Source organism: Lygodium microphyllum, chromosome 14 (genome assembly GCF_053477565.2).
Source record: "Lygodium microphyllum isolate KBCC chromosome 14, Lygodium_microphyllum_v1.1.10, whole genome shotgun sequence".
NCBI lineage: Eukaryota > Viridiplantae > Streptophyta > Polypodiopsida > Schizaeales > Lygodiaceae > Lygodium > Lygodium microphyllum.
In genome coordinates this window covers 42,940,423-42,967,211 of record NC_141148.1, presented here as the reverse complement: position 1 = coordinate 42,967,211, position 26,789 = coordinate 42,940,423, and the positions used below count along the sequence as shown (strand labels likewise).

At 42.3% G+C, this 26,789-nt stretch overlaps 1 protein-coding gene across 3 annotated transcripts in view; it reads right to left on the bottom strand.

Moving 5' to 3' along the window:
- LOC148025541 (uncharacterized) overlaps nucleotides 1-26,789 on the bottom strand; it is a 121,436-nt gene that overhangs the window by 75,302 nt on the left and 19,345 nt on the right. For all 3 annotated transcript variants that reach the window (XR_015693117.1, XM_087692743.1, XM_087692745.1), the window contains exons 4-8: nucleotides 25,923-26,249; nucleotides 23,343-23,511; nucleotides 3,620-3,837; nucleotides 3,293-3,514; nucleotides 3,056-3,167 (exon numbers count right to left, since the gene is read on the bottom strand). Coding sequence is in view for 2 of the 3 variants with exons in the window: in XM_087692743.1 (XP_087548869.1) it covers nucleotides 3,056-3,167; nucleotides 3,293-3,514; nucleotides 3,620-3,837; nucleotides 23,343-23,511; nucleotides 25,923-26,249 (1,048 nt within the window). In the remaining variant the exon portion in view is untranslated. The remainder of the gene's footprint in view (nucleotides 1-3,055; nucleotides 3,168-3,292; nucleotides 3,515-3,619; nucleotides 3,838-23,342; nucleotides 23,512-25,922; nucleotides 26,250-26,789) is intronic.

The window sequence follows — 26,789 nt, the reverse complement described above, 5'->3', positions numbered from 1 at the left end:
ATAATGGCAGCTGCAAATCTGACCTAAAAGCTCCTCCCTAAACCTTAGGTCCTGATCTCTTGAAACCTCCTCTAGAGCTCAGCTATATGATGACATCCCAAGCCACCTTCGCTCTAGCCAAGCTCTTGTCTCCTCCCAACCAAATAAAATTCCTAATATAGTGCTTCATCTGCAGGACCTGGATAACGCCCAATAGAAAGTGATGAACCACATGGTCACAAGAAGAACCTAGGTGGCAACCACTACTCTCCCTACTAGTCAAAGTCTTGATGAGCGCCAATAAAGAAGATTTTGTCTAATTCTCAAGAGGAGAGGTGCCAATTGCTGCTTTGAGGTAATTTCAACCCCCACATAGCGTCCAAAGATATCTCATCACAGTCCATGTGAAATCCTCATGCAATAGCCACTCCGGTTGTCTAATGTTGCATACCCAAAGTCCATAGGACTAGTGTCAATTAATTAGGGCATCTATTGGTGTGCAAACTATCTCCATGGCTGTTACAAAAGCCCTAAAGTTACTCTCATCCTCGTCTAGAGGACCTACTCTGTCATCAACAAACTCCACATCAAGAATCTCCTCAAACTCTGGCAAGGATGGGTAACCTAATGCCTTTGATACCTATAGATCTGTCTCTCAAACAGGAGCTCATGGCCTCTAATACAAATAAGAACAAGAAGGGGGCTGGTGGACAGCCCTGTCTAACTGATCTCTGAATGCTGAATCTGTCTCCTCTCACCCCAATAGTCATAACCTGTCTATGTGTTGAGGAGTAAATAACTGCTATACTTCTGATCCGTTACTCTAGAAATCCCATCCTTAGCATCATGCCCTCCAAGGACCCTAATCCACGTGGCCATATGCCTTCTCAACGTCAAGAAGGAGCACAATAAGGCCCTGGTTCTTGGATCAGGCCAAAGTGGTGGACTTCCAAAAAGTGAAGATTCTATCCAAGATGCTAACTCTGGGACAAAACCCTTTTTTTTTTTTGGGGGGGGGGGGGGGGGGGGGGGGGGGGGTGGGGGAGGAGAAGAGAATCTTTAGGTTGTTGCAAGCAAAATGACCGGTCTTCACTTGCTTTGGGAATGAGGTGAATCAGCCTCACAGAAAGTCTCTGACATAACCCCTACTGCCATAATCTCCTAGACAGCTCGAATGACACCTACCCTAATAAGATCCTGATAGCTCAAAAAGGACCCTAAGAAGATCTCAATAGGTCAAAAAGAAGGACTTATCCAATCCTTCAGATAGCTATTGGCAACCTAAAGTTAGAGAATTTGGGATCAACACATCGGCCAGGATAAATCTCATCTCAAGGACCCAAGTCTTGATGGAGTCATTGAAATTAAATAAAATAGTTTCTTTAGAAACTCCAAATGTTTTATTAATCTTTGTCACATGACGAAGGGAGGCATGGGAATGTGCCCACCACATATAGAAGAGGAGGGAGTAAGAACTCACCCAAAAAAGAAGCCGTAATCATCATCAACTCAGAAGTGAAAGGAGGAGCAAGTTCCTGAAAAAGGTGGGAGGAGGGGCACCCACAAATATTGGAAGCTAACCGCCACCAAGATTTACCAAGCAAGGGGAATGGAGACATGAGAAGCTAAAGTACATTTACCACAACTATGTTGCTTCCAAGGAGTGGGTTCCTCCTGGATGATGTCCAAAGGTCACAATACCTTTGCATGGGTCCTCTTAACAATTTCCTCCACCTTTCCTTGCTTTTATGACATTCTTTTCCTTTTTGTGACTTCCATGAGTTAAATTCTATAAAAATCATTACATTAGTTTATAGAAGCATTGTACAAATGGCAAAGTAACAGAGAGTGAAGTAACACCCCTTGCTGGTTGCTCTGTGAGCTCGCTAGTAGATACAAAGCAAAGCATTGCTGTACAGTGGATCATGGATGATGGGTGGAAGAAAACCAATGCCTATTGGATGCTCTTTTTTAGGTTGTTGCTTTACATGGAGACAAAATACAAAAACAAGAGTACAATACATGTAATGAAAAACAACTTGAAACAAAAGAGCAACCAACATCTGTCCAATTCAAACGTGTCAGTTCATGTTTGTAGGGGGCACTTCTTTTCTTTTTTAAGATAAGAAAAAACTGCTCATGGCCAATGATGAGCCCCTTGACAAAGGATGTTTGAATTTCTCAAGTAAAAGCATTCTGATATTAATGACAAATATTTGGGCAACACACATTCTCACTTTTCCAGGACCCATCTTTGGCAGGATCAATCTCAACCAAAACTACAACTAAGGCCATTATGATAGACCACAGAATAGGTCCCTTGAAAAGATTGTGAGGAAATTTTGCAGAGAAAAGGGAGGAAATAAGTTTCATACAGCTATCTAAGGTCTTTTTGATTTGCACCCTATAATAGACCCATGTTAAGGTGATCATATCTTGGGCAAGCCCAGGACTGTGGATGGGCAGTTATTTCTAGGCTGGGTAGTGGTGAAGGCGGGAAGGAGGGTAGCCTAAGCACTGGCATAGGAGCCACGTGGTGGCCAGAAGTGGCAACTCTTACTTTACAATCCATGGCTGCTAATTGGACTTTAGAGGGCCATGAAGGCTCAACCCCTCCCACTTTCCAACAGACATTAAAAACTTTGTATTTTATCAGCCAAGGTCAAGAACTGAGGCTGCTTGCAGCTGATGATGGTCTGTTCCAGATAGGACACCAGGTATAATCTATGGATTCTGTGTATATGAGGTGCAGAATTGTGCTCATATGGTTGACTGGTGTGCACACACTGTACTGCATCCTTACCCCTCTTTTATACATCACAGAATACTGTTGTACTATAATAATAATAGGACAGTCACTTCTGCCTTTGGTTTCCCTTATTCTTCCATGAGTTATACATAGTCAAAAACATGTGCCATGTTTATACTGTTGTGCCTATTCATGTACTTTGTCACATAGCTGACAGAGGAAGTTCCTTGAAAAGATTGATATGGAAAACTGCAGAATGAACAGAAAGAGAAAAGTCTAAACTGATCAAGAAAAAAATCATATGATGGTACCATCAGGTGTACTTGCCTGTCAAAGGAAATCGATAGGTTCGGATGCCCCCAAACTCAGTGCCCGCAAAGAGCAAACGACTGCCATCAGGAAGAGTAATTCGTGTCAACAAGGCAGCACTAGGAAAGCTCTGCAATCAATTTTCCCAAACAGTTAGCTCAAAAAGATAAGGTGTTGAGAATATTTTTGGGAATGCCTACTTTAAGTAGATTCTTTATAACCACACTTAAGACTGCAACATTTGACATTGTGTACCTTTATTATTTGAGTTTCATCCATTTCCTTGAGCTTCCTGTCTGAACCAACAGCTATAAAGGAGTTAGTATTATATACACCAGTCACACTGGTGTATGCACAGCCCTTTAAAACATTCTCCCGGTTTCTCTTGTAGTCTTTCACTCTCCATTCATAAATTGCACCATCCAAGCCAGCAGTTAAGATGAATGTGTCATCCGAAGACCACCACACTTGATGGACCTGCAAATCTCAATGCCATTAGGATTCCTAAAGCACTTCAGTGATTGGTCAAGTACAGTGGTTACTTGAATCTCAAAGCACTTAGCTAGACAATAAAACACATACCTTACCACTATGGCCTCTCAAATTGCCAATATTTTCACAAGTATATGTTGAAAAGATTTGCACCACATTATTATGAACGGCTGCAAAATACTGTCCACCATTGCTGAATGTACACTCTTGGCAACTCTTAATGCCTATCTCTTTAGCAAGCCGTATATCATCAATCAATAGGTTCATAAACCTTAACTTGTCTGAGAAACCGACTAGCACGTGCAAACCTGCATAGGGAGACATACTTAGAAAGAACAAAAACAGAACAGATTATATAAACTTCTGCTACCTTAACTTGCCTGCAAAACTGACTAGCACATGCAAGCCTGCACAAAGTATACATATATAAACATCTACAAAAAGTTAATGTGGCCTATGAGACAAGAACCAATACATATGTATCCAATGTCATCTCATCATGGCAAAGCTGAAGTGAAATAACACGAAATAAATGTATTCTAATAAGAGGTTAAAATCTACTAAAATCAAAAATATCTTTAAAGCTGAAGACTATACATATATATGATATGTGGGTATAATGGTCCCTCTCTAGGTCTTAGGATCAGCATAGAATCTCCACCCTTTGTCTGATGCTCTAGCTGCTTTTGGGGTGGAATACCTTGGGATACAAGATAAAGGGGGAAAAAAAAGGCCTTGGCTGGCCTACTTCTCGTGGCACCGTTGTTGGGCTTGAGAGGGGGTGTTGAGCTAAAAATGCATTAACTTCACTTAAACAACCCCAAAACATGCTTATTTTGGAGGAAACCTTGTTTATTTAAAAAGAAATGTGTTCCTAGAGAGTGTTTGTATCCCATAAGCACAAACCCACTAGGAAGGGCCCAAACTTTATATAAATAGGTATGCTGCCCTCCATTCATCCTTAATCTCGTTTTTGCAAATTTCAGGTATTTCAGCTTGCTGTCCACACCCCAGATGTGGAGGACATTGCGGTCCAAGCTGGCCATTGCTGTCTACAGCAGCCTGGCACCTATTTCCAACCTACCACACGCTGTTCAGAGCTGATCTGTTGTTGCTGCTTTTTCCTACGTTTTTAGTCTTTCTCTCTCCTACAACCTGCGTTTACTGTTTTCTCTCTCCTCGCTTGCATTTTTATTCTTTCTCTCTCATGCCCTACCATCTGCATTAGATCCAAACTTCCTTGGCTGCATTTGCTGGTGTTCGACATCCAAAGGCTGCCTTGCTACAATTCAGGATCCGTTCGGAGTACGACACACTCTCTAGCTCATTCCCCTGCCCTCATCCTTGAGATACAAGAGTTCAAGGTACAATATTCATTCACTACATAGTGTGTTTGCTGTTCTTCTATCAGTTTGTGCTTTGTCATACGGTGTTATTTGTGTTTCTGTGTTGGGGTGTGACCTTCATCTTTGGATGAGGGGAATTTGCCTTCACCTAGTGAGGGGGAGTCTTTATCCTAGACAAGCGCTTTACAAGTCCCAGAGGCTACTCGGTTTTCTTCACAGTAGGATGAGTCTATCACCATTCCATGGTACTATTAACAACTTATGCAAGATTCAAGTGTTTCCTATTTTCCTACTACCCCTACAAGCCCATGTAGATCAACCAAATTGCAAGCCTGGAAGGATAGTTCACTATGTGTGAACTACACCCTTATGTCACACATTCTTCAAGATTGTGAGCCTACATGAGGCTCTTGCACAGGATATTTAATGTCGTGTTATACAAGAGGAGCTCGATTCTATCCAACGCAACCGCACTTGGGAGTTGGTTATGTGTTCAAAGAAGCACAAGCTGATTGGTGTCAAGTGGATCTATAAATCAAGTACCTTGCAGACGGATCCTTACACAAGCATAAGGCATGGCTTATTGCCAAGGGATTTACCTAGAGAGCAAGATTGGATTACTTAGAGACCTTTGCACCTATTGCTCAGATGTCTACTATTTGAGTTATCTTACCTCTTGCAACTCATAACCACTAGCCTGTTTTCTAGATGGACATAAAGTCTACCTTTCCAAATGAGACAAGAGTTCAATATAACAGATCTAGGGATCCTGCACTTCTTTCTTGGCTTGGAGATCTATCAGATGGCACACAACATCTTTATATCCCAACATAGGCGCATCTCTGAGTTACTTTCGAGGTTTGGTATGGCCGCGTGTCGGCCTATTTCTTGCTCCATGGACCAAAGTCCAAGCTTTTGACAACTAGTGAACCCCTTCCATATGCTGTCTGATACATGTGCCTTGTTGGCTCAATGATCTTGCTATTCACACTTGGTCATATATTTCCTTTGTGGTGGCATTGTTGTCTTGCATGTTGTGTGCTATTTACAGAGGACTCAATCCTACAGGATCATGTACAACGGAGAGAGGGCTAATCTTTCTAGATGAAGTGACTCCGACTAGGCAAGTGATGTGGATTCAAGACAATCCACTATAGGTTGTGCTTTCTCCCTTGGATTGTGAGCTATCTTGTGGAGCAATAAAAAGCAGCCTACTATGGCACTTTCTTTTACAAAGACTGAGAACTATGCCCTTTGTTCCATAGCTATGAAAGCAATTTGGCTCCGCCGGATGTTAATGGATTTTGGCTTTCCATAGACACGTCCCACTCAATTGCACGTGGATAACCAGAGTGCCTTAGCATTGGCCAAGAACCCGGTGTTTCATACTCACACAAAGCACATAGAGGATCAATTATTATGTACGAGAGCAGATTGTGGATTCCGAGTTAGCGGTGGTCTACTATCCTACAGCAGACAATGTGACAGATCTCTTCATGAAGCCTTTATCCAAGGCTTCTATGCTTCATCACGTGAGATTGTTGGATCTTTAAATTGTCCCAGGATTTGAGAGGGGGTGTTAGCCTACCTTATTTTATCAGTATGTCATCTCCTAGTTATAAACCCTAGTCAAAGTCTGACACGAGCATTTTAAAGCTCCGATTGTGTCTTTCTTCCTAGTCTTGGTGTGTTTGTCAATTATACTATCCTACCAGATGATTTTTAGTCCCCCATGGGTGAGCATGTTTTGTTCCCAACTTCTCGGATGCCATGTCAACATTTTTCACATTATCTTATTGATGCCAATTGCATTAAATATAGTCCGCCCGATCAGGTCAGCCTGTTTGGCTGATTTTTAGCTATATATAGCTTACCACTTGGCTAGGTCTCTAGGTGAGCTCCTTGGCATTGATCCCCACCTACCATTCCAGCTCGCAGCTCCAGCTCCATCTCCCAGTGCAAAGCTGTTGTCCCACGCCTCTAGTCAAGCGTTGCCAGTCCGCCCAGTTTGCTACACCGCCAGTGCCATCCTAGAGCCACCAACGCTCGCCCCAGGTAGCACCTTTGCCTGCGCCTGCCTTCTACCCACACCGCCAGTGGTCTAGGCAACACTCTCTGTTTGCCTGCCACCAACGCTACAAGCGCCTGCCTCTAGCTATTAACCTCAGTTTAAGATGGCAAAAATATGAAGTAAAAAGTGAAAAAAAAACATAAAAAAAGCAAAGGCGCAGAGGCGGTCCCTAAAAGCTAAGCTGAGGCAAAAGCGCAATTTAAAATAGAAGGCGCCTCAAAAAACTCTAAAAACTCTTATAAAAGAGCACCAGGCTCCCTCCTGTGTCATTTGTAAAAGAATAGATATGTGTAGGCTTAAGGCATGAGGCAAGAAAAGAGAAATAAGAAAAAGGACCTTGCCACAAAGGACGGTTATGTAAAAAGGGATGGGCGCCCATGGAATCTTAGGGCTTGTATATAAAGTTCAAAAAGTGAATGGAAGCTCATTCTTTGATGTGTGGCTAACAAGAGATCTCTCTCCTTGTCTTCTTCTCTTCTCCTTGTTTGTGTGTGTGTGATATCGAGAGAGGGAGATTGAGAGGGTGAGGGAGTGAGCACGTGGGAGTGAGGGATCAAGAGGGTGAAGCTCTTCACCATTCTCCCTTCTCTTCTTCTCTTCTCTTCTCTTTTCTCGTGCGCGCACGACTATGGTAGATGGAGCTTGAAGGAGGAGCTAGCATCTAGGATCGTGGAGCTACCGTGTGTGTGAAGGAGGAGGCAACTCATTTCGGCATTGAGGTAAGCTCACTACATTCATAGGTTTGGAGGCACGTCGGCTAGGTGAGAGGTAGCCATTAGAGCTCGCTTGGGACGCTTGAAACAATAAGCGGTCCGTGGGTCTTGGCGGTCGAGTGGGAGCTCCCACACTAGCTGTGTGCCCACCTGGCCCCTGGCCTGTCCGCCTACTATGCCGCCTGTTCCTATTCCACTCCCTGCTCCCTCGTCAGCAGCCGCCCACCCCCACCTCGAACTCCAGCTACCTGAGTGCCGCCAGCCCGCGCCTGCTGGTCAGCTTCCTGCAATCTGGTCTACAACGCGACCACTTAAAGGTGCTGCCACCTCAGCCACCAGAACTGGAGGTAACATTAAAAAAAATCATTGATTTTTAATTTAGATTTCCTCTTTTCGAAGGGGCTTGTGCCCGAGCAGCATATCTCTGTTCTTACAAGTGTCTTAGACACATTTCTCGCAGAGATTTTGTGCATTTCGAATCAAGAATTTTGGGCTTTTGTTGTCAGCTCAAAGATCGACAAATGTACATCTGTTACAGTCTGAAATAGACTGATTTCCTGCATAGGGACAAGAAATTTTGGGGCTTTTGCATTTTCAGTACTGCTGAGTATTTATTGCACCTTGGACAGCATGCATTTCAGACAGTTTTGACAGAGTGTGATTAAATTTGCAAATTACGGCAAAATACTTGCTGTAATTTCTTGAAATTCAAAGATTTCCAGGTTGCTCCAGTTTGAGATATTGCACTTTTGCTCTCTGATCAGTGACATTTATCATGGCAAATCAGGGAGGTGATGTATTTACATATGTATCCAAGGAGGATAGGTTGGATGGCAACAACTATTCCCTCTCGTCCTTCATGATGAAGAATGTGCTAATTGCGAAGAATCTTTGGGATTATGTCAACCGTGAAGAAGTAAGGCCCGGAATTGTGGCTCCTGCTACGTGGACAACATGCAATTCAGCTTGTTCAGCCCACTCTAGCTCAGCCACTTCCCCAAAGATCATTGGCACCAAAGGCATGGGGTACACGGGATACATAGGCTTTGTCGTTGATTGCATTAGCAGTGTAGCGGTCTATCATCCCTCACATTTGATCCGCAACTTCTTCATGAGAAGCATGGCTGACCTTAGAGCAAAAGTTTGCTAGAAAGAATGAGACACACATCTCTTTCTTGAAGAAAGAGCTTGAGACTGTGAAGATGGATGAGGATGATTATATGTAGGATCATCTAAATAAAATTCAAGACTTACGTGAGCAGCTTATGAATGTAGATGAGTATTATTAGATGTGCAATTGATATCTACTACCTTGAACTTATTGTCACCCTCATACTTGGCCTTTCACATGGCCTTGAACCTCACCATGAGGATTTCCCCACAGCCACTTACATTCCTTCAGTTTGTTAATTTGCTCTTAGAAGAAGAGCAGACACAAAAGAACAATGGTGTGGATGTTATAGCCTCTGAGCAGGCTTTTATGGCAAGGGCAGCCAAGCAAAAAATGCTCCGTAGAGCTCTGGGACTTCAAGCACTTCACAGGGTAGCAAGAAACAAGGGGACACACAAGCCAAGAAGGGCAAGTGCCACTATTGCAAGAAGCCAGGACACTACATCACTAAATGTAGAAAGCACATAACCAAGGAGAAGGAGTCAAGAATGTCTGTTTCTAATGCATCTTTTGCTGCTATTGAGTCCATGTCCTTTGTTGCAGACAAGGAGAACTATTATTTTTACACATGCAGTTATGACTCTTCTTGGGCTGATAGAGCATTTAGCTCTACGGAGGATGCAAGCACATGATTTTTTGACAATGGCACTTCCAGGCACATCACATCTCGGAGAGATTTGTTTACTTCTGTTATTGAAACCCCGATTGGCAAGTCTGTACTGTGTGCCAACAAGGCATCATACCCTGTTAAAGACATTGCGTAGATTGTGTTGACAACCATTGATGGCTCTATTCTCCACTCGCAAGATGCCTTGTTTGTGCCAGGCATAAAGAAGAATTTGTTATCTATTTCTTCTTGGGCAAGGTGTGGTTTGCAAGTCATCTTTGATGATGACAGATGTATGGTGAGGGATAAGGAACACATGACTTTGGTTTTGACTGACACTTTGTCATGGATTATATGAGTTGAATGATTTTTCAATTGATCAGTCGGTTTATCTGGCGTCCACTCTCACTCCTGCTATGTTACAGGCGGAGTTATGGCATGCTCGTATGGGGCATGTGAACTATGGTAGCTTGATGCTCTTACAGTGTATACAAATGCTAGATGGATTACCTCTTTTGGAGAGACCTCCTGAGCACTTATGCGAGGGATGTATTTTGGGAAAAATGCATCGCTTTTCGTTTCCCCGTGATGTTACTTTTAGAGCAACTGCCAGATTACAGATTGTGCACTCAGATGTATGTGGCCCTATGCAGACAAAGTCATTGGGTGGCTGTTACTATTTTGTCACTTTCATTGATGACTTTACTCGTTTCTATTGGGTCTACTCTTTGGTGAAAAAGTCAGAAGTGTATAATGCATTTTTGGCTTTTGTAGCACTTGCTGAAAATCAATCTAGCTGTAGGGTAAAGACTCTCTGTTCGAACCAAGGGAGGAAATTCATGTCCTCTATGCTGAATTCTTTTTTGAAGCAAAAGGGCATTGTTCATTACACTGCTGCTTATACTCCACAGCAAAATGGGGTTGCAGAGAGGATTTTTGACACACATCAGGCTGCCAATGATATATTTGAAGGGCTGCTGCCCATTTCTTTCGGTGATACAGCTAGAGCTTCGGCAAGTAAACTTAACGTTCAACTAGCTGCTCCATTGGGTAATGTAGAAAATCAGCCCATGGCTAATCTAAATATTCAGTAAAATGCTGAATTTGAAGTTCAGCAAGAGCTTGTACACATTCAGGAAGCTAGGCAGATGCCTAGATGGTATTTTCACACTATGAAAGATAGTCATTTGGATGCTCCTATTGCTGGTCATAGTAGAAGGCAAGCTCATATACATAATGGTGCACATACCATGGAGTTTGTTATGGCAGCAGATACATTTGATGATGAGGAGCCTAAATGTTTTTAGAATGCACAACATAGTGCACATTGGATGGCAGCAATGCTAAGTTTGATTCCATCATAAAGATTCAAACATGGGATTTAGTGTCTTTGCCTATTGGGAAGAAAGCCATTGGTACAAAGTGGGTCTATAAGCTGAAAAGGAATGCAAATGGATCCATTGGCAAATATAAGGCCACCCTTGTGGCCAAGGGCTATGCACATAAGAAAGGCATTGACTAAGAGTAGACATTTGCTCCTACATCCCCCATGACTACCATTAGGTCTATGGTTGCTTTGGCTGCCCATTATGGATGGACATCAGCTTGATATAAAGACTACATTTATACATGGGGAAGTTCAAGAAGAAGTGTAAGTATAGGAGCCCATTGGTTTTATAGTTGAGGGATCCGAACACTTGGTCTATAAGCTGAAAAAGGCTTTATATGGTTTGAAACAAGCTCCTCGAGCTTGGTATGCAAAGATTGATGGCTTTTTACTCAACCAAGGATTCATAAACAACTCATCAGAGTCTACCCTTTACATATGTAAAGAGGGGGAATCCTTGCTAGTCATATGTCTATATGTCGATGATCTTGTGCTTACAGGGACACATGCTAATCAAATTTCGGCATTCAAACAAAATTTGCAGCAATCTTTTGAGATGTCAAATTTGGGGCATTTGCACTATTACTTGGGCATTTAGTTCATTCATGATGCTAGAGGCATTGGACTATCACAGTCAAGATACATTGGTAAACTTCTTGAGAGGTTTGGCTTACACGATTGCAAGCCAGTTTGTACACCAATGGAACCTGGACTGAAGCTTGTTGGGTTTCACCCACGCCTACGCTCACAGAGGAGTGTCGGTGATCAATAGGACACTAGGGCACTTTTTACTCTTGGTACAAGAGGTTTTTTCCCCCATACTTATTGTCTTCTTTCGTATGTGCTTATGTTACACACTTACGGGTACTTATCATGTTCGGGTGTGAACACCCCCTACAACCCTAAGGTTTAAGGGTTGTACTTTGTACTTTAACTTACACTCTTTCAATCTATTGCATTGGATGTCGTGCTTCACTCTCCACATTGTCTACTGCACTCTCAGCTAAGCTTTGATCCTCTCAGCCTCTTACATTTGGTATGGGAGCTCTAGCTTCTTAGTTCGGCTTTTGTAGCAAGTTTGCCACGTGCACCGCCAAGTCCACCACAACAGCACCCAATCAGCAGCGACAGCTCCTGCCCTTACCCTTCTCGCCAACGCCAATACTGCCCGTCTCCTGCAGCCTCCCCAACACCAGTAGTGCTACTTGCCTGCACCGCCTATTTTGTGCTGCCCCGCCCTTGTCTGAGCCCGCCAGTCTACCTAGGAGCGCCGCCAGCCTGCACCCACCCACCTATGAAAGCACTGTCTGCGTCTCCTAAGCACCGCCTAAATGAACGCCAAGCGTCCAACTCTAGCTCGCCATCTACGCCCGACTACTTCTAGCCCTACCAACCTTGCGCCTGTCTGTACCACCTCCAGCACCGCCCACGCCCTGTGCCACGCCCGCCTCCAGCGCCGCCTACGCCTGTGCCAGTGCCGCCCTGTGGCGTGATCTCCAACACTCGGCCTCCAATGCACCATGAGCCTCAAGCTTACGCCATCGCCACCGGCACAAGCCATTGCCTCCAGGACACGCAGTCGCCACCACCACAAGCCTCTCACATTGCTCAGAAACATAGGTACAAGTTTTATTATTATTATTATTATTTTATTCTAGATTCATCTCTCAACAAGGGCAGGGCAAGCACAGAAATCTAAATACGTGTCTAGGACACGATTGATGCAAATTTCTTGGCAAATAAGTCAAGAATTTTGGGACTTTTGATCTTTGTGGAGACATTGGCAAATATACTGAAGTCTCAATCAGAGATAGACTGTTTTTGCAATTTTTGGGCAAGGAATTTTGGGGGTTTTGCTCATATAGTGTCGCTGAGCATTGAATGTACCTTGGACTGCATGCATTATAGACACTTTTGGCAGAGTGTACCTCAGTATACTAATTGTAGCAAGCTATTTGCTGTAATTTTTGGAAATTTTGGAGATTTCCAGGTTGGTCCAGCTTGGACATTGCTCTTTTGCCTTCTTTTGGTATTGATTATCATGGCAAATCAAGGAGGGGATATATTTACCTACGTATCCAAGGAGGACAGACTAGATGGTAACAACTACTCACTTTGGTCCTTCATGATGAAGAATGTGCTCGTTGCAAAAAATCTTTGGGACTATGTCAGCGGAGAAGAAGTTAGGCCTGAAGTTGTGGCTCTTGCTACTCCTTCTCTAGGAGACATGGCCTGCTGTTCAGCCTGCTGCACTTCAGCCACTTCCCCAAAGATCAGCAGCTCAAAAAGCATGGGATACACGGGATGCATAGACCTTGTCGTAGATTGCATTGGCAGTTCAGATATCCATCATCCGTCACATTCGGTCTACAGCTTCTCCACAAGAAGCTTGGTTAACTTTGGAGCAAATGTTTACTAGTAAGAATGAGACCCGTATCTCTTTCTTAAAGAAAGAGCTTGAGACATTGAAGATGCATGAGGGTGATTCTATGCAAGATCACTTGAATAAAATTCAGGACTTGCATCCCCCCACAGCCGATTACTTTTCTTCAGTTAGTCAGTTTACTTCTAGAGGAGGAGCAAACAAGAAGAAATTGTGATGTGGATGTCATAGCCTTTGAGTAGGCTTTTATGGCAAGACAGAAGGGCAAAGGCAGCCAAGTAAAGAATGCTCCGCAGAGCTCTGGAACTTCAGGCACTTCATAGGGTAATAAAAAACAAGGGGACACGAAAGCCAAGAAGGGCAAATGCCATTATTGCAAGAAGCCAAGCCACTACATCACTAAGTGCAGAAAGCACATCACCAAGGAGAAGAAAAAGGAGTCGTAGATATCTCTTTCTGATGCTCCTTCCACTGCTAGTAAGTCTGTGCCCTTTGTTGCAGACAGGGACTATTGCTTTTAGACATGCAGTTATGACTCTTCTTGGGTTGATAGAGCATTTAGCTCTACTGAGGATGCACGCACTTGGTTTTTTAACAGTAGTGCTTCTAGGCACATCACATCTCGCAGAGATTTATTTGCTTTTGTTAGTGGAGCTCTAGTTGGCAAGTCTGTACAATGTACCAACAATGCATTATACCATGTTAGAGGTATTGGGGAGATTGTGCTCACAGCCATTGATGGCTCTATTCTCCGCCTATCGGATGCTTTGTTTGTGCCAAGTATAAAGAAGAATTTGCTCTCTATTTCTTCTTTGGCATGTTGTGGATTGCAAGTCACCTTTGATGATGACAGATGCATGGTGAGAGATAAGGAACGCATGACTTTGGTCTTGGCTGGCACTTTATATCATGGATTATATAAGTTGGATACTCTTTTAGTTGATCATTCAGCGTACTTAGCATCCACTCTTACTCCTACAATGTTATAGGCAGAGTTATGGAATGCTCGCATGGAGCATGTGAAGTATGGTAGCTTGATACTTTTACAGCGTACATAGATGCTAGATGGATTGCCTCTTTTGGAGAGACCTCCTGAGCACTTGTGCGAATGATGTATTTTGGGAAAAATGCATCGGTTTTCGTTTCCCCATGATGTTGCTTTTAGAGCCACAGACAGGTTACAGTTAGTGCACTCAGATGTATGTGGCCCTATGCAAACAAAGTCATCGGGTGGATGTTACTATTTTGTGATTTTTGTTGATGGCTTTACTCGCTTTTGCAGGGTCTATTCTACGGTTAAAAACTCAAAAGTGTATGATGCATTCTTGGCTTTTGTAGCACTTGTTGAGAACCAATCTGGTTATAAAATAAAGACTCTCCATTCGGACCAAGGGGGGGAATATATGTCCTCTATGCTGAATTCGTTTTTGAAGCAGAAGGGCATTGTTCATCAATTCACTACTGCTTATACTCCACAGCAGAATGGGGTTACAGAGAGGAAGAATCGGTCACTCATGGAGATGGCTAGACGTATGCTGAAAGCAAAGAGCTTGCCACACAGTTTTTGGATGGAAGCCGTAATGTGTGCTTGCCATGTTTTAAACAGATGCCCCACCAAAGCATTAAATAATGTTATGTCTTTTGAGGCTTGGAACAACCGGAAACCTTCTGTTGGACACTTTCATACCTTTGGATGTCTTGCATATGCACACATTCCTCAGGTACTCGAAAAAAAGTTGAATAACAAGGCTATCAAATATATTTTTGTGGGATATAGTAGTGAGAGCAAAGGCTACAAACTCTATGATCCTGTCTCTAAAAAGGTGTTTGTCAGTAGGGATGTACTCTCTGATGAAAAATCAGAATTATCCCTTGTTGGTTTTGACACATATCAGGATGCCCGAGATGTATTTGAAGGGCTGCTGCCCATTTTATTTGGTGATTCAGCTAGAGCTTCAGCAAGTGAACTTAACGTTCAGCTAGCTGCTCCATTGGAAAATGCAGAAAATCAGCCATTGGCTGATCTGAATATTCAGCAGGAAAGTGCTGAATCTAAAATTCAGCAAGAGCTTGTGCAAAGTCAGGAGGCAAGACAAATGCCTAGATGGTACTTACAGACTATGAAAGATAGTCGTTTGGATGATGCACCCATGGCTGGTCATACTAGAAGGCAAGCTCATATGCATGATACTTGCACATACCATGGAGTTTGTTATGGCAGCAAGTACAGTTGATGATGAGGAGCCTGAATGTTTTGAGGATGCACAACATAGTGTGCATTGGAAAGCAGCAATGCAAGCTGAATTTGATTCTATCATTAAGAATCAGACATGGGATTTAATGTCTTTGCCCATTGGGAAGAAAGCCATTGGAACAAAATGGGTCTACAAGCTGAAAAGGAATGTAGATGGATCCATTGACAAATATAAGCCAAGGCTTGTAGCTAAGGACTATGCATAGAAAAAAGGCCTTGACTATGAGGAGACATTTGCTCCTACCTCCCAAATGACTACCATCAGGTCTACCATTGCTTTGGCTGCCCATTATGGATGGACTGTGCATCAGTTAGATATTAAAACTGTATTTTTACATGGGGAACTTCATGAGGAAGTATATGTACAGCAGCCCATTGATCTTGCAATTGAGGGATCCGAACACTTGGTTTGCAAGCTGAAAAAGGTTTTATATGGCTTGAAACAAGCTCATAGAACTTGGTATGCAAAGATTGATGCCTTTTTACTTAGTCAAGGGTTTATAAACAGCTCATCTAAGTTTACCCTTTACGTATGTAAAAAGGGGGGATCCATGCTGATCATTTGTCTATATGTTAATGACCTTTTGCTTACAGGGACACATGCTGATCAAAATTCAGCATTTAAACAAAATTTACAGCAAACTTTTGAGATGTCGGACTTGGGGTCTTTGCATTATTACTTGGGCATTCAATTCATACATGATGCTAGAGGTATTGGTTTATCACAGTCAAGATACATTGGTAAATTCCTAGAGAGGTTTGGCTTACAGGATTCCAAGCCAATCTGTGCACCAACGGAACCAGGACTGAAGCTGTCATTGCATGAAGACAATGATTTGTTTGATATACACACATATGCTCCAACAGTTGGATGTCTTATTTACCTATGCAACACTAAGCCGGACATACACTTTGCAGTTTCAACCCTGAGCAGATATATGCATCAGCCACGCATGTCACATTGGCAAGTTGTTAAGCATATCTTTCGTTACCTGTAGGGTACTAGGTCTCTTGGATTGCTTTATGCCAAGGGGAGACCACTACAGTTACATGCTTACAGTGATTCTAATTGGGCTGGTGATTATGATTCACGTCACTCCACTAGTGGCAATTGTTTCTTTCTTCGTTCATCTTGAATATCTTGGCTTAGCAAGAAACAATCCACTATTGCCACATCGTCACGTGAAGCTAAATACAAGGCAGCTTTCACTACCACAGTTGAATGTGTATGGATTAGACACTTGCTAGCTGATCTGGATGTATCTGTTACAGAGCCTACTGCTTTGTTCACTGACAGTCATTGCAGTGGCTCGGAACCCAATGTTTCATGCATGCACAAAACACATTAAAATACATTATCACTTTGTCAGAGAGAGGCTACATGTAGGTGATATCAGCCTTGTCTATTGTCCTACCACCAGTAATGTGGCAGACATCTTCACCAAAGCTCTTCCTCATGACAAATCTGAAGAATTTCGCAATGCTTTAAATTTGATCTCCTTTGGTGGTGGATGATCCTTGTACTTTTGATCACTCTTCACTCCAAGGGGGGGTTGTTGGGTTTCACTCACGCCTACGCTCACAAAGGAGTGTCGGTGATCAATAGGACACTGGGGCACTTTTTACTCTCGGTACGAGATGTTTTTTCCCCCATACTTATTGTCTTCTTTCGTATGTGCTTATGTTACACACTTACGGGTACTTATCATGTTCGAGTGTGAACATCCCCTACAACTCTACGGTTTAAGGGTTATACTTTGTAGTTTCACTTACACTCTTTCAATCTATTGCATTGCGTGTCATGTTTCACTCTCCACACTGTCTACTGCACTCTCAGCTGAGCTTCGATCCTCTCAGCCTCTCACAAAGCTGTCATTGCATGATGACAATGACTTGTTTGATATCCATACATATGCTCCAACGATTGGATGTCTCATTTACCTATGCAACACAAGGTCGGACATATAGTTTGCAGTTTCATCCCTAAGCAAATATATGCATCAGCCACACATGTCACATTGGCAAGTTGTCAAGCGTGTTTTCCGTTACTTGCAAGGTACTAGGACTCTTGCATTGCTTTATGCCAAGGGGGGACCACTACACTTACATGCTTACAGTGACTTTGATTGGGCTGGTGATTATGATTCTCGTCACTACACTAGTGGCAATTGTTTCTTTCTCGGCTCATCTTGCATCAGTGGGCTGAGCATGAAACAATCCACTATTGCCACATCGTCATGTAAAGCTGAATACAAGGCAACTTTCACTACCACAGTTGAATGCGTATGGCTTAGACGCTTGTTAGCTGATTTGGATGTATCTGTCATGGAGCCTACTCCTTTATTCACTGACAATCAGAGTGCTATTGCAGTGGCACGGAACCCAATGTTTCATGCACGCATGAAACACATTGAGATTCATTATCACTTTATCAAAGAGAGGCTACATGTAAGCGATATCAGCCTTGTCTACTGTCCTACCACCAGTAATGTGACAGACATCTTCACCAAAGCTCTTCATCGTGACAAATTTGAAGCATTTTGCAATGAGATCCTTCTCTAACTTAGACATGTTCATAACATTTTAACTATCATATTTATCCTTAGTAAAAACCAAGTACGCTGAAAGATGATTTTTCATTACTTTGGAAATGGCAGCTGCAAATACAACAGGGACAAATTCACCTTTCAACTTTATATCAAGTGTGAGTACCTTTCCCTTAGGCTGAATAGTGATCTTTTCTGCACGAGAATCAATCACTACATGCATACGGTGACACCATGGCATACCAAGCAATACATCACAACCCTCAAGTGGAGCAATGAAGAACTCTTCGTTGTCCACATATCCTTGTATATGCAGTCGAAGCTTTCCAATGAGCGGTGTGACGAGCTCTACATGGCCTTTACATGCCATTCCAACTTCCCCCATGGGTCCCATCTCATCCTCTCTGATGCCTAGATGGGCGGCCATGTCAACAGAGATGAAGTTGGTTCATACACCATTATCAAAGAAAATCAATGCATGTTGATCCCTAATTTAGCCCATGCTCTGCACAACTCAGTAGCATCATCATTGGGCTGATCACTAACAACATCGAGCATCAATCCCACTGATGTTTTGGCCTTCTTTCCTTTAGAATCTCCTTGATTTTCTGAATTTTCCAGCTTGCCACCTATTGAGACAGTCCCTTGCAATGTGACCCTCATGTTCACAAATAAAACATTTATTTGCAACCATCAATTCCCTACGTTGTGCCAATGTTTTCGAGCCCCTTCTTTGTTATTTTGGCCTCTTTTCAGGTTGATCTTCAAATTTTCCCCTTTCCTCAACCTTAAACAACTTTTTATTCAGCTTCTCCCCACTCTCTAGGAAGTCCGAATCCTTCCCACGCAGCAAAGCATCGACTGTAGCAGCAATCTCTATAAGCTGAGACATGCTAGACATGGTGGATTTAATGCAAAAATCCCTGATTCTTTTGGGCAACCCACAAACACATTTTTCCACTTGCTCATGAAGGGGTACGGGGCGATAAGAAGTAATAGGCAGCAATGCATCCCAAAACTTCTTATTATATTGCTCCAAATTCTTATATTCCTTAGCATCCAGCTTATTCCAAGCTGTCATAATGTCCACCTCAAAGGTACTTGTCAACCAATTCAGTGCAAACATTTGCTTGAATTGTACCCACGTTGATGGTGCTCTACCTTGTATCAAAAGAGTGGACCACCACTGTAATGCATTCCCTTTCAAGAAAGTGGCTGCCTTTCGAATCTTTGAGGACTCTGTGAAGTTCCCCCCTAAATAGGCTCCATCAAACTGCTGAATGAAAGTCAAAGCTTTCAACCTATCTTGTACACCGTTGAAGGACTCAAACTTCACTCCTTTTCCACCCTCATCATAGTCTTTTGCTGCCCCTTTGGGTGTCAAGTTGTCATATATACTGGCTTGCTGCAAAAAGGGTACATTTGCTGAATTTACATCAAAACCAATGCTAAACGGAGCATTTGCATGACCAACATTCATTCCTTGAGCCCCATAAGCATTCGGGGGTACAGATGCAGTACCAAACATGCTACTTTGTGCCCCAGGCATCAAGCCAATACTACCATACATAGGGTTTTGCATATTTCCAACCATACGCGAATAGATTGGGCCTTGCACACCATGTATCGGTTGCTGCATACGATAGGGATTTGTGCCATACATTGCCGTATGCGGTCCTTGTCCAACCATAGCATGAAAAATCGTGCTTCCACCAAAATATCCTAGCTGCCCCATCATAGCATACATGCCCAGCTGTCCAAAATCCATTGGATTGGCACTTTCATGATGGCCTTGCATTTGCATTCCTTGCCTCGTATGTACCAACTGTTTAATTTCATTAGCATCTTTGGAAGCTTCAAATGAAGGGTTTGGCATTATCTTCAGTACATCTTGTTGTCCCGAAGGTGTAGAAGACGTCTTCTTCTTCTTGCCTTTGCTGTCCTTCTTTGGAGAATTCAAAAATCGGGTAAATTGAGGATCCTTTGCCAATTCAGCAAAGAGATTTGCTGCTGTCCTCATCCGATTCTTGAACTGGTCATCAAATTCCTATTCACTTTGCTGGTCATCAATCTCCTTATGCCCTAAAGGCCGTGCATCTTGCCCAACAATAACATTTTCAGCTTGCAGCTTGCTGTTCATGGTCTGCTAAGCCTTGTCCAAGGTCAGGCATTGCATTTCCTTCATTCCCATATGAACGTTCATACTGAGAGGCATCCTCATTGCTTGAATCCATCTCATTGTATGAAGACATATTGCTGTAACTTATCAGCTGAGAGTAAAAATCAGCACTGGCACAAAGCGGCTTGCAATCAGGTCCCTTGGGCCCACCTAATCAAGGGATTGAGTGGTATCCCGGCATTGGAACCATGTAACTAGCCTTCCTTCCGTGGATGGGTGGTAAATCCCTGATTACAACTTAATTACAGCAGCAAAAAATTAATACAAATCTGAAAATACAAATTTAACTACTGATCTTGGACAATGCACACCCGATTGGCCCCAAAATTGGCGTCCCTTTCGATATTTCTTTAGCTTTATTGAAGAAGAAGTTGATTTACAATGGGATTCTCCCGATCCCCTTCGCAATCAAAACTCCCCTTGCTGTCCAAAGTGACTAGCAAGTCTTCAATCTATTTTGCCCCTTGATTTAGGCACTTAGTTAGCCTTCATCCACTTCAAAGACGATGGAAATGTCCCAAAATCAATGGCTGGCTAGTCCTCCACCTGAATTTAGCTGAAATTCACCTTCAGCCTTGTTGAATCCAAGTCTTAGAGCTTCCAATTTTTGGCACGCTTCCCAAGGCTGCTGCTAAACCCTAACTTATGCTGTAAATTAGGGTTTACAGTAGAGAAATTTGTAATTTCTCAGCCTCCAAGGGTCCAAATGCTGAGATCTTTAGAGCAAGGCTATGATATTGCCGGGAGATGAGAGAGAAAATTCAAAGTTTCGTCACGAAGAATGACTGAAAATCAGTAAAATACAGCTGCCCTGCCATAACAGCTTGTAGATGCAAAGAACTAAAGAAAATCAATCATTTACTACTGCTACCCTGTCTCAACATCCTATAGATGCTATCACCTACTGATTGATCTTCTCTTGCCCCTAGCTACCTCAGAAGGTCCTCCAATGGCTGCAAATCAGACCAGCAGCATCTCCTCCCTCTCTCTTGTAGGCTGAATACACTAAAAATGCCTCTCTCCCGCCTCTAAAGACGTTTTTCAGTCTTGCATGGGCATTTTTGACAAGTGGCAGCCTTCCCAAATGGTTTTTCCAACATATCCATAGTTAAATATTAATTTTCACTCTTTAAATACTGAAAATTAATCTAATAATTATTTCGGTGCCCTAAAAAATAATCAAACTAGCCAATAATTAAATTGGCTAGGCATCTTCCACTCCCAATTGTCTCTGCACCATCTTTGACCATCAGATTGGCATTAGGTACCATTAAACCCCACTTCTCTAGTGTCACCAACTGACACTTATGGCCAAATGAATGACCTAGGCCAACAACTAGCACCAGACACCACCAAGTACCTGTGCAACATAACTTATAGCAACTTTTGCCTTTGATATCCCGTGATTTCTTCGGGTCTCGGGCTCGTAAATTTACTTCAACCCCAATTGCACCTCACATGTGCAACATTTACTTAATCATGTGATTAAAAATTAATCCACATGTTAAGTGAGGTTTCAAAAATGACATGACAGTAGGTCATTAGGGGCACCCTTGAGGCCAACTATGCTCAGGTTCTACATCTAATTTTTTTGAGGCAGGTACAATAGATGCTATATTGCATAGACTTATCCATACCTACAAGTTAATATAAGCAGCACCCTCCACCCCCTTACCATGGCAAGACATTTTCAACCCCTCTACAAGGTCATCATAGTATGAACTTATAATGACAATATATGCACCCTTTACTAATATTAATGGCTACAGGGATGCATATTTCAGCCTATCCATCTCATCAACTGACATGAAATGGAATCCGAGGTGGCCCAACAAGCTCTTGAATACTACATGGTATGGTGCCCCACTCTTGGCATTTCCCATGGGATCCTGATGTGTGGTATTAGCAACTGCCTCAAGTGCCACCACATACACCTGCATATCTTCCCAGTACACCATTCAGCTGAATTGATACATATTCGCCACCCTGATGGCCAAGCCTCCATCAACATTGGAAAAGACTCTTTCTCACCATAAACTTCCTCGTGAATTTCTAAAGGCACCTTTTGCAAAGTTATTGACTCCATATTCTTTATTATTCCAGCAGATAGACAGGATCTCCTGGAAACTATATTTTGGTACTCAGACATCCTGACCCTGACTTGGGGAACAGTATCATGGCTAAGTTCCAAAGGCCCACCATTGACATCCTAGCAGCTCAACTTTCATAGTTTCAGCACATGTCCTTTCATGCAGACCCATTGCTAATTTTACGGCCATGTAGACCTGCCAGTGCTCCCAAGAATGAAGATCATTTGTGCCATTAGAATGTACAGTGTGGTGCAATAATTGACTTCTGTCAACACGACCTCAATTGGAGAGTACTCCACATACACACCCCCTACTCCCTTTCCCGATTCAACATGCTATTATCCGGATATCATACACACCTTAAGAAGATAGTAGGAACACAAGAAGGGCACTTCATAGATGCAAGAATGCAAATTGACCTTATTATCGCTAAGGCCATTAGGCCTATTATTGCAGGAGAGACAGTGAAGATCAAATGACAGCAGTAATCCCCACGATGGCTCCTTAGCCCACCTCCTGTCGCATGAAATGGCTACCCCATTGAGTGGCTAGCCATTTGTATCTTGTTTGCTCTTTGTATAGCCATCTGGCTGTTCAAACTTTAACTGATAGGAAGACCTTATGCATGAAAAATGGTCAAGATGTAGCTGCCAAGATGCAAGTTAACATAATTCAGATTGTAAAGCTTACCAGATAAAAAGAGTAAAATCTGTGTATCTTGAGTTTGAAAAAGCTACAGAAGAAGATATGAACATAAAATCAGTACTCAAGTTGCCTTTATCTAAGTTGTGGCTATAGGGCATTTATAGTCGAACAAAAAATAACATACCCTTTTCAAGAATCGTTTTGTGATGTATTCATTATGTTTCCACCTTTAGTGGCTTTAAACGTGATTAGATAGACTTATCTTGTGCTCCAAAAATTCATCGTTCTACTAAATGCCAACAAGTCCTTTGATGCCTTACACAATTCTTTAGGTAAGGTAGAGATACTGTTTAAACAGAATTTTATTACTGTACCATGTACTGTAATAGTTTCATTCTTGCAAGCATCATGATGAGCTTACCACTAGGATGCAAAGCCACAGAAAAAGCATCTTCATTGAAAAATTTCACAATCTCACACGTCCTTTCATGATAGTTCCATACCCGAACACTTTTGTCCATACTGCATGACACAACTATGGGCTTGCGAACACAGATATCTATACCAGTTATGCGCCCCAAGTGGTAAGCCTGCACAAGATGTAGCATTCATTGCAAGAACTTATGTTACTTTAAAGAAGAAACATCGATTTTAGCAATCATTTCAGATATTTTCTAAATAGACAGTATGCAACAAGAGGCCTAACTCAAAATAAGTACATTGCCTCTTTATAAACAAGTTAGCCTTCGACAGAAACAAACTTTCATGTTTAAAGACCATGTTATTTCATTACTTCAACCTCATGTTTGTTTCTCGAAATAAATATTCACAATGAGTCAGCACACAGAAACAATGATTCTATATTATATTGCATGTACATGCTTTAGAAAACCGTGTGTATGCATTATGCCAACTTGAATGTACCTTTTAGTTTTATTCTCTGAAATTTTCCATGTAGCATTAGACAACATGAAAGAGATTGCCAAGTAGGATACTCAAAGCTTTCAAAATCTTACCAAGAGCACCCTTTCTAAAGAATAACAAGGTGTTACATCACAAGATTTAACATATACAGATATCCAAATGCCACGGTCTTTTAAGCTCTCCCACTTGATTGTGTCCTCGCACGAGGTACTACACTTGGTACCCCCCTAACTCAAGAGGGAGGCTACTTCTCTTAAAACTGAAGTTCTAGTCACCTCCAAAGTACTTCACTGACTTTTTTTTTTCAAAGAGGAGAATTTTCTATTAATGACACCTCATAGAAAATCCTCCCCCCCCCCCCCCCCAATTACACAAAAAAAAAAGAGAAAATCCCCTTAAGGTAAATTACAAAGCACAAAGAACCTTCTGAAAAGTGGTTGAGTCCACAAACGCAATGTGTGAACAACCAATTTGTTGGGAATCCAATAAGTTTAACAAGATGACATGGCTAGGTTCGAGGACAATCAGAAATGCCATCATTCCTCATCAATCACAGGTTTACTCTAGCCATCATATTCATCAATATTTTCAGGTTCCTTAAGGTTACTGGCTGATTTGGACCAGTTCGGAGGGATGACTCCAGTCGCATTCCCCCATTCCTAGATTGCAAGATTCATGCCCATTGTTGGACTAGGCATTTGTGCATCCTCAGGATTATTTGAAACAAACCGCCAATCAGGTTAATCTGAACAGATATGACATGAGTGACTAACAAGGCAAATAAATTTTGTTATTCCAAGGATGGTACAGCTTAAGTAGCAAGAGCACCTGCTTCAATTGTCCAGGTCTAAACTTCCCTCCCAAGTGAAAGTCCTTATCTGGATGGTTCTTATAGGCAGTCTCCCACCAGTGATATGCTGCAATACTGCAAGATCTCCTGTGGTTGTTTGTGCCACATGAGATGAGACTCCTAGCCCATTGGCTAGACACGTCTAGGGTTTCATTTCCTGAGTATGGACTCCAGTGACAGGGCAGTACCTCTTCTGAGGTTTTGGGCAAGATGCCATTGAGAAACGCTTTAAAACCACCATCTCCTCCATTTTCTGGCATTTGACTGGTCTTTGGCATATCTAGAAGAGACATAATGCCTTCGTTTGTTATTCAGCCTCTAAGTATCCATGGTCATATGGGCTACATACAATGATGATTATAGTGACAAGTGAAATCTGTGATTTCTTCTGGTGCGGTCCTTGGAGAGGTGGCTGATCCATGGATGAAGGTCATCCATTCTACCCTAGTTGTACCCACTTCATGATTTCTTTTCATTGTCATTATAACCTTGAGGGTTCCTATGTTGGTTTCTACCTGTCAAAGTATAAGTATTATGAGACATAGAAGTGATGCATGAAACAGCTGGCAATAGATAAAAAGGTGTCAAGTGTACATGAAAACAAAAGATTGGTACTATTTCTCCCTTGATGAAACGAGGGCAGGGAAGGGCTCTCTAGGCTGCAATAATGAGCTTGGACACTGCCAGCAATTCCATCTGAAAAGAATCAGCAGCCAAATGTTCCTCCGTAGGGTGCCACTGGCCCTTCTAAAGGACCAACTTCCACAAGCAGACAAGCTAGGAGAGCTTGAAGGAAGAGAATTAAGGAAAAATGGAAAAATGGAAAAGTATGCTGAGAGCAGAGTATCTGAATTTACTCTCACATTTCAACCATACATGCACAAAACATGGAAGCTATTTTTATATAAAAAGGTGTGAACTGTACAATGAGAGCAAAAGATTTGTACTAAGGTTTCCCTTTGATGAAATAAATAAGAAAAGAATGGGAACGGATGTAGATCACTTTGGATCAGACTTGCAAATTCCCTCAGAGTCAGAAAAATGGTGGTGATGTGGGGCAGATATTTATTTAGAAGCAAGTGAGGTGAAATAATAAATAGGGACGAGTAGCGTGTTGATTGAACAAACATCAAGAACCAAGAAGGCCATCTTTTCAAATTCAGGCCTACTAAATGCTGTATGTAAAGAACCAAAAAAAAAAGGTAAAAAGGAAAACATCATACTTACCTGACATACAAGTTCTTTTGGGATTTCTTCAGGTTTGAAAAGGTCCCTGTGCTGAAATGGTACAGTCACCAAATGATTGTTTTCCAAAATGCACACTAGCAGCTCTTCATTTATAGAAAGAGCAAGGCTACATACTCTTGCTCCACTTTTATCCACCTTGAAGCTACAAACTTTTTTGAGTCCATCTTTGGCTTCCTTTTCATCAACCTTTTCATACACAGATACACTTCCATTCCTCTCTCCACATACAATGCCTTTTGAGTAGAGTGTCATAACCTCTGCAGTAGTAGATCCATCTGAAGAGATTGGGGGTATGACAGCCATAATCTGCAATAAAAACAGAGATAAAAGTCACTCCCTCTGCCTACACCAAGTACAAGATAAAATCTCCTCCCTTTTTCACTCCATCGCGCTCCCCCACCCCCTTCTTGGTCCCTCATCCCTTCCCTCCCTTTCCCCCTTTGCTCCTCTCGCAATGGTTATCCTATTATGAACAAACTAGTCGTGCAGTTGGCTATATGCCCACCATACAAGCCCCATGTTGACACCTTTGGCTTAGATTGAATCACTAGACACAATAATGTCTTTGACCACCAATGTCCAAGCAATGTCTCTCACCACCATTGCCCAAGCCACCTTCTCCTCCCTAGAGAACAGCAATGTGTATTCTCTAAACTTATGCTTGTTTCATATAATTATTTTTTAAAATAGAAATATTTCCTGTAATTGTGATATTGTACATTTTAACTTAAGTGATGATTATTGGGGCCAGCTCCAAAAGGTCAGTCACCTAGTCAAAAGGAAAGGCCCTAAGGGCAGTAGCCTGGTCAAAAGGCAATAGGGGTGCTATCTGGATTAAATGGGCAG